Here is an 8,899-nt window from a genome sequence, read left to right on the forward strand (position 1 = left end):
CAGTTCGCTGTGTTTGAATGCCAATCAGAGAACGGACTACTCCAGAACCCACTGTCAAGAACCATATTTGTAGAAGTGTATAGTAAGTAAACTGTCTCTTGACACTTTTAATTACAGAAATAAGCAAATTACTATTTCATATACGGGTAAATTTATAGATATCGATAAAAAATGATTTATTTTTTTTAAATTTTTTTGGCTTTTGTATAGAGAATGAGAGGATGAGCGTCACTTCTTAATCGAATGTTCATTACATAATAAATAATAATTTGAGAGTAAACTCTTTAAGTATATTTCTAACACTTGTCAGAACTTTGATAGTTTAGATAAATCTTCAAAATTTGTTTGGTTGTTAACACAAGAAAACTTTATTATTATGGAAAAAAAATGGTAATTTTATTGATTGTTCTTTTGACTTAAGAAGAACAAGAATTGAAACTTGTATTTAATATCAATGTGTTTTTGTTTCTTTGTTTTTATCTTATTTTGGCTCTGATTCTGACTGAGGCGTATGATAATATTTATATTATATCGTAAAGTCCTATTGTTGACTCGATTATTTCAATCATTGTATCTCATTTATATGCCTTTTATGGGCCCTGTAATTTGGTAAAATAAATATTCTATTACATATATAGAAAGGAAATATATACTATGTAATTAAACAGTAACAAATGACACAAAATCATGAAAGAGAATCGAAACTAATCAAGAAAATGATTTGAAAATCTACAGTTATGTGAATAGCTAACTTTGCTGTGGTAAAAGTAAATTGTACTCATATGGTCCAATCATACGCGTATGGTCGGGCCATGAGTATACGCATATGGTCACGCTACGCGTATGGTCCAAATACTCATATGGTCCGGAGCATATATATAATGGTGATTTTATATATATACATGAATCTGAATGTCATGTGATTTGATGATCATTGGGTGTATTCGTACATTTAAAAATTTATCAGAAATTCAGTTAACCATCTAAACGTTACTTAATATTTTCACTTAACCGCACAAGAAATTTGCATTCTTCGTTAACATGGAAAATAGAAATTGAAAGTTCCGATTAAAAATTGGAAAATTATCACATATGTTGCATTCCATCATCAATTCATCGAGTAAGATATATTTAAAACTACTGGAATTTTCGTTGACTTTTCAAAAGTAGTCTCATTTAAAAATAACGGCATGTCATGCAGTCAAAATCTCATCCAATGTATAAAGTATACATGTATACTATATCACCAATTGAAATGAATTCTCGAGTAATTTCAAAGACTTGTGTTCATTTGATATCTTTAATCTTATGCTTCACAGAAACTCCACGGACACCAGTCCTAACAGGTCCTACAGAAATAATATCAGGGACACCGACATCGTGGACCTGTACATCTGATGGTGGCTATCCAGTACAAAAATTGTCTATGAGGGTGGGAAATTCAAAATTTTCCACAGAACTTGATACAAAGACGGCGTTTGATAGCAATACACAAACATACACCGTAACTGGAACCCTTTCTTGGGCCCCAACAACAGCTAATGACGGACAGACACTCTACTGTGATGTAACTCATCCGGAAACTATAGGACCTAACAATCCACAGACAGTCAGCCTACCATTGACTGTTAAATGTAAGTATTACTCAGATAAGACACAAAGTGTAATCAAACGGTAATTTGTTCAGAAAACACTTAAATCTTTCAAAGCTTTCTACTATTTGTCAAAGGTTTTTGTTTCATACCAAGGGTTGAAAGAGGTATAGAAATAGGGTCATCCATGGATTTCTCCCATCCGGCAGCGTCGCTTGGTTGTGTGGGATGTATAAATACGAACCTACTTCTGGTCGGTATGGTTACGTTGAATCCGATGACCCATGCAGGTTAGTATACATGCATATTACAGATATTTAATAGTTTTTGTGATGTTTTTCTGTATATTTTAATAAACATATGAAATAACACGATTTTAAAGTTCTTTTTAATTTTTTTTTGGTGCTTTGTCAAATAAGTGATTATTATATTCGACCATTACAGCCCCGTTGGATGTAGATGCGCCACAAACACAGTTTAACCCAACGACAGGGGAGACAATCTCATTAACGTGTATAATTACTTCTGGAACAGCAACTCAAGTCAGATGGTACAAAAACAATAAGCTTGTTATTATGGCGGCAAATCTGAGATTTTCTGGTGGTAACGCAAACACGCCGTCCCTTACAATAACTCAGGTCCAACTCACTGATGCAGGTAGCTACATATGTGGGGCTACTGATGGCAGTGCCACGAGGAATACGACTACCATAACAGTATCTCCAAAAGGTAGGATAAATTCAATCTTATATTCTGTACACGACATGGTTTAACTAGGGTACCGTTATAGACAGAATCCAAAAACCTTTCATAAATAAGAAAAAGCACAAAATTACCCAAATTTATTGAAAAAAATTCTCAGTTGTTATTTTTTTTAAAGTTTCCCGTTGGCACCCCCGGGTCTGAGTTTCTTTGTCAGAGGATACGATTCCGGCTCAAGGAGCACCCGTTTGGCTGCAAAGGATGTATAAATACACAATCACGTCCAGTTCAGCTACTCACTCATAGCTCTCTTTCATCCCTATTGTTGGATTAGTAAGAAAGAGAGAGAGAGAGAGAAAGAAAGAGAGAGAGAGAGAGAGAGAGAGAGAGAGAGAGAGAGAGAGAGAGAGAGATTACTCATTCCAAATCAAGACACATTAACCCATGTATTGCCGTTTTAGAAGACCTACTTCATAATGAAAACAAGTTTAATCTTTTAAAAATTCGTAAGGCCGGGTTCCGCGGAACCCAGTGTCTCGCCTTCTTTTGCTGTTGTCTATGTTTTCAGTGTGATAGGGGAATGCACATAATAGATAATACAGTTAATGAAATAAAACGTTTGAAATGTATGAAAAAAGTTATACTTATTATTATTATTAAAAAATTTCCTCTAGATACTATCTTTTGATTGTAAGAAGCTTCTGTCCAAGTTTGGTAAAAATCCAGGATGATTTATGGATCTAATAAATGTTTTAAAAACTTTAACTGCAGACTGTATGTAGTGTTAACTGGAAGAAAAACCAAGTCCATTTACTAGTATAAGTAATATACGGAAAAACAGGAGATAAATTTTCACACAATTTCCTTCTAGATACTAGCTTTTGATCATAAACAAGCTTCTGTCCAAGATTGGTAGAAATCCAGGATATTTTAAGAAAGTTGTTAAAATTTTTAAAGCTTTAACCACAGAGTGAATGTAATGTTAACTGGCAGAAAAACTAAGTCCATTTATAAGTAAAATACGGATAAACAGGATTTTGTTTTACAAAATTTACTTTGGGATACTATCTTATGATCGTAAACAAGCTTCTGTCCAAGCTTGGTAGAAATCCAGGATACTTTAAGAAAGTTATTAAAATTTCAAAAACTTTTAACCACAGAGTGAATATTTGTGGACGCCGCCGCCGACAACGACGACGACGACGGAATGTAGGATCGCTATGTCTCGCTTTTGAGACAAAGGTCGCAGGCTCGACAAAAATGGAAAAGAAAATAAAATATTTCCTGGTTTTTGATTTTGGAAAATCAATGCTGCTGTATGATTCAGAGTCTTGGTATAATTACTATAACCAAAAAGCAAATTAAATGTATTTAAGTTGTTTATTTATGTTTACTAGTATATAAAATTGTCAAGTTTATTTTTGTTTTTACACCTTCTTGTTGTTTTTGTAGTTCTTTGTACATCTTTCTTGTTGTTTTTGTCGTTCTTTGCAACTTCCTGTTGTTTTTGTTGTTCTTTGTACCTTCCTGTTGTTTTTGTTGTTCTTTGTACATCCTTCCTGTTGTTTTTGTAGTTCTTGTTCACCTTACTTGTTTTTGTTGTCCTTTGCACACCTTTCTTTTTTTTTCTTTCTATCCCATTTTTGTTGTTTTTGATGTTCTTTATACATTTTTCTTGTTGTTTTTGTTTTTCTTTGTACACCTTTCTTGTTTCTGTATTCTGTTGTTCGAATACCTGTCGTAATTTACGGTGTTTGAATTTTTTGTTTTGTTTTGTTTTATATTTTGTTTGTACATCAGTTTTAGTTTTTTTGTTGATGTTTGGATGTCTTTACTACTTTTGTTGTTGGTATCTCTTTCAAGGAATAGATTATGAACCATTATAAAAGCATTGACTGTTGAGACATTATTTCACATGACTTTCGTTGGATTGCCTTTTCCACTACAGTGTCCGTTTGAAAATAACGGAAAATGTCGTCTGACTATAAGAACTTGGTCCGTTGCCTACTAAATGGTTTGAAATATTTGATTAGCTTCAAAATGCAACATGAATTTGACAAAATCGATGTCTATCTCGTATCTTCTCTAGTAGTGTTGAATATAAATAAAAAGTGACATTGGGTATACGTCAATGGGACAGCAACATAACGATACAATAGCCAACCCTGAGGGCATCAAACAGTTACCACCAACAGACAACCACACAATACGTCAAGCCCCAATGTTTGATTGTTAATTCAATTATACTCAGCTGTATAGCCCGAAAGGTTGAAGGCAAAATTAACACAAAAACAGAGTAAATGCATTATACAAACTAAGAGAAATAAGTTTCCTCTTCATTTACAGCAACACCACAACCGCCAACATTGACCGGTCCATCAACATTAACACCAGGAACACTCTATACGTGGACGTGTGTATCGTTGGGTGGTTACCCAGAACAGACTATGTCAATCAGGGTAGAGAACTCTGTGTTTACTAATGAAGCCACATTTAAGTCTGAGTATGATGATAGTTCAAAAGCTTTTAGAGTAACCGGAACACTTGTTTGGAGCCCAGGCACCAGTTATAATGGACAAACTTTATACTGCGATGTGACGCACCCTGAAACGTTAGGGCCTAACAACCCACAGACTGCTAGTCTATCACTGACTGTACAATGTAAGAATAAAAGAAATATGGAAAATATGTTTAATGAACTCTACTTAATCTTTGAAAAAGTAATGCATCCATATAACCTTCTTGTGTGACTACATAATTTTTCCTGTGAAGTAGGGCAAAACCATTGAGCACTTTCATGACCTGTCAAACTAAAAAGTTCATTACTGTCGAAGCACTACATGTATAAAAGCTATATTACTTTTAAGGAAATATTGACCTTCGTTCAGGGTCATCTTAGTACAATTAAACTAAATTTGATTGAAAAATTATTTTTTCTTTAGCCACACCACAAACCCCAGTACTGACTGGTCCAGCCTCAGTTCTCTCCGGTACATCTAACACATGGACCTGTGTATCCACCGGTGGTTATCCAGAACAAACTATGTCCATCAGGGTCGATAACTCTGTGTTTCGTAATGATGTGACGTTTAATACGGTATACGATGAAAGTTCTAAGACATACAGAGTAACAGGAACACTTGTATGGAGTCCTACAACCACTTATAATGGAGAAACACTTTACTGTGATGTTTTACACCCCGACACCTTAGGAAATAGTCCACAGACAGTTAGCTTGTCACTTACTGTACAGGGTAAGACAATCTTCTACGCATTTTAAAAACCTTAAAATACACGACAAATGCCACATATGGAGCATATCTGCTTACCCTTCCGGAGCACATGATATCACCCGGGTTTAGTTGGGGTTCGTGTTGCTCAGTCTTTTGTTTTCAATGTTGTGTTTTGTGTTCAGTTGTTTGTCTTTTCGTCGTTTTTTCGTTTTTTGTCATAACATTGTCAGTTTGTCTTCGACTTACTGGTTTGATTATCACTTTGCTATATTTCACTTCACTTTTGAAACCAATTTTATTTTATCTTTTAATAAAAATGTAAAGTAAATGGTATCTAACTCCTGGACCTGTGTATCTGTGTTAAAACATTATTCTTTTTTCTATATTACAGCCACACCACAAACACCAGTACTGACTGGCCCGGCCTCAGTTCTTTCCGGTACATCTACCACATGGACCTGTGTATCCTCCGGTGGTTATCCCGAACAAACTATGTCCATCAGGGTCGGTAACTCTGTGTTTCGTAATGAGGTGACGTTGAATACGGTATACGATGAAAGTTCTAAGACCTACAGAGTAACAGGAACACTTGTATGGAGTCCTACAACCAATTATAATGGAGAAACACTTTACTGTGATGTTTTACACCCGGACACATTAGGACAAGCTCCACAAACAGTTACTTTACCGTTAACTGTAAATAGTAAGACAATTAGTTTATCAGTTTGTAGGAGAACGTAAAGTATAAAAAATACCGTTCGAGAAATAAATGACAGGAACATATTAAAATTTTGTGACGCGTTGATACGTGCTGATAATTGTATTTGTAAAACAACAATCAGAAAATGAATAGTCGGCATTGAATATTGATCGCTGATATCCTTCATTTCTCTGTTACCCGTTTGGTAATTTAAATTATATAAAGAAAACTGCGAGGTTCATACATTCATTCAGAATAATATACATGAATACTAAGAATATTTAAGAATAGCCAATCAATCATATATGTCGTATGCAGCACAACAATTGAAATTGAATTATTTCAAGGTTTACAATTATTCAACATTTCTCTCCCTTTGACTGTCAATGAAATTTGAGCTATTGCTTGGAATTTAAATAGAGTAGTTTTCAAAAAAGAAATGCAAAAAGTAGGCGTACGCTAAGAAACGTTTTTTATGAAAAAGGTCTACGTGGTTGAAAAGTAGGAGTCTAAGCTAAATATTTTCGTCGATGTTTACGTAAATTAAAATAAATCCAAAGAAAGTACGTGTTTCAACGTCTTTAAACTCCTCTTTGGATATGTCAATGAATACTATTCATAATGCACACACTTCTATAGGGCGGATCCAGAATTTTTGAAATGGGAGCGTAATTGTATAAAATAGAATATATACCACAAAAAAATTTAGGACGATTTTATGCTTAAAAAATATATATTTTCCAATCAAAGGGGGTGGGGTGTGAAATATCTTCAAATCGTAGTTGCACTTCAGTGTTCCTGTTGTTCATTTGTTTTCATCTTATAGTTGATGTGTTTCCATCGGTTTTAGTTTGTATTTTCTCAATCGATTTATGACTTTTGAACACCGGTATACTACTGTTGCCTTTATTTATCTACTAGATAATTCCACACCATTCAAGAAGATGTCACTGTTAAACATAAAGTGTTTTCATTGTTACTATTCTAAATAGCCCTCCTTACATTTGAAACTCCGAGATCAGCATATTTTGAAGCTTATATAAGTGATTGCATTATTACAAACACAAATTAAGTGTTAAAATGCAAATTATACCAACAATAATGTTCTATTGTCCCATTCACAGCAACCCCGCAGCCACCAACATTGACCGGTCCGACAACTGTGTCACCAAGAACACAAGTGGCATACATAACACCAGAAACGTGGACATGTATATCTTTGGGTGGTTTCCCAGAACAGACGATGTCCATCAGATTAGAAAACTCTGTGTTCACGAATGAAATCACAACCAAATCAGAATATGATGAAATTTCAAAGACGTATAAAGTTACCGGTACACTTGTTTGGAGTCCAGACACCAGTAATAATGGTCAAACTTTATATTGCGATGTTACTCATCCAGAAACGTTAGGACCAAACAACCCACAGACAGTTAGTCTTCAACTGACAGTGCAAGGTAAGAAATAAAGAACTATAAACAAGTTCTCTCTTTTAGTAAAACAGTAGATAAAAAGGAAGAATGTCATTGAGCGATAAACATATTAAATCATATGATATAAAATCTTATGTTTAGTCCATAGTCTTTTCTGTATATTGCAGCCACACCACAAACACTATTACTAACTAGTCCAGCCTCAATTCTCTTCTGTGCATTTAACACCTGAACTTGTTTATCTCTGTTCAGTCATTAATCTTTCTCTATTTTACAGCCACACCACAAACCCCAGTACTGACTGGTCCGGTTTCAGTTATTTCTGGTACTTCTAACACATGGACCTGTGTTTCATCCGGTGGTTATCCAGAACAAACCATGTCCATCAGGGTCGGTAACTCTGTGTTTCGTAATGAGGTGACGTTGAATACGGTATACGATGAAAGTTCTAAGACCTACAGAGTAACAGGAACACTTGTATGGAGTCCTACAACCACTTATAATGGAGAAACACTTTACTGTGATGTTTTACACCCGGACACATTAGGAAATATTCCACAGACAGTCAGCTTGTCACTTCTTGTTCAGGGTAAGACAATCCTCTAAGCATCTTATAAACCTTTAAAGCTACTTCGTTCTATCTTGTAGCAAAATAACAAATAAACAAAACGCCAAAAAAGTATCAATTATCGTGAGTCCTACATCATCGATATAACAGGAAATACACGATAGAATAATTGGGAAATGGCTGCGGAGCAGAGACATTTTACTGCAAATAATGGGATGAATTTCATTTTATGAGGCAATAACCTTACTTGTAAACGATAATTACAACAAATATTGAATGAATGTCGCCATGCTAGAAAGCATCTCGACACCCTTGACTTTCATTGGCTCTTTTCTAATAAACAAAGCATTTCAGTTCATATATTCCCAACTCTACGATCAGTATGAAAATAAGGAGATTTTGTATGATTGTCAATGAGAAATCTCACTATCGACCAGAGGCCAACTTATTGAAAATTTTGTAAAGTTGACCATCATTTCAACTGAAAGTTTTGTATGGATGATTTCCCGTTAATGCTATCAGATGTTGGTTTTGGTTATAGAAAAGTTTTGTCAAGTATTTAACAGTATAATAAGTTTTTTTTACAAGTATAATTATCATTTTTACATGCAGCAAAACTTTTGTCACAAAAAGGAATTTTTTTTAGGAACAATTGTAAGACATATAGAATT

The 8,899-nt window shown here is 34.5% G+C and overlaps 1 protein-coding gene across 1 annotated transcript; it reads left to right on the forward strand.

Moving 5' to 3' along the window:
- Nucleotides 1–17: 17 nt before the first annotated feature.
- LOC127728897 (cell adhesion molecule DSCAML1-like) lies at nt 18–5,942 on the forward strand. The gene is made up of 6 exons (XM_052236480.1): nt 18–75; nt 1,320–1,634; nt 2,037–2,321; nt 4,641–4,859; nt 5,237–5,523; nt 5,919–5,942. The coding sequence occupies exons 1-6, from the start codon at nt 18–20 to the stop codon at nt 5,940–5,942; spliced, it is 1,188 nt and encodes a 395-aa protein (XP_052092440.1).
- The last annotated feature ends 2,957 nt before the right edge of the window (nt 5,943–8,899 follow it).

This window comes from Mytilus californianus, unplaced genomic scaffold (assembly GCF_021869535.1).
Source record: "Mytilus californianus isolate M0D057914Y unplaced genomic scaffold, xbMytCali1.0.p SCAF_2, whole genome shotgun sequence".
Taxonomy (NCBI): Eukaryota; Metazoa; Mollusca; class Bivalvia; order Mytilida; family Mytilidae; genus Mytilus; species Mytilus californianus.

Coding starts and splice junctions, on each gene's coding strand:
- LOC127728897 (XM_052236480.1), top strand. CDS start 18: ATGCCAATCAGAGAACGGACTACTCCAGAACCCACTGTCAAGAACCAT. Junction 2,322..4,640: donor CATAACAGTATCTCCAAAAG/GTAGGATAAATT, acceptor CTTCATTTACAG/CAACACCACAACCGCCAACA. Junction 5,524..5,918: donor TAGGAAATAGTCCACAGACA/GTTAGCTTGTCA, acceptor TCTATATTACAG/CCACACCACAAACACCAGTA.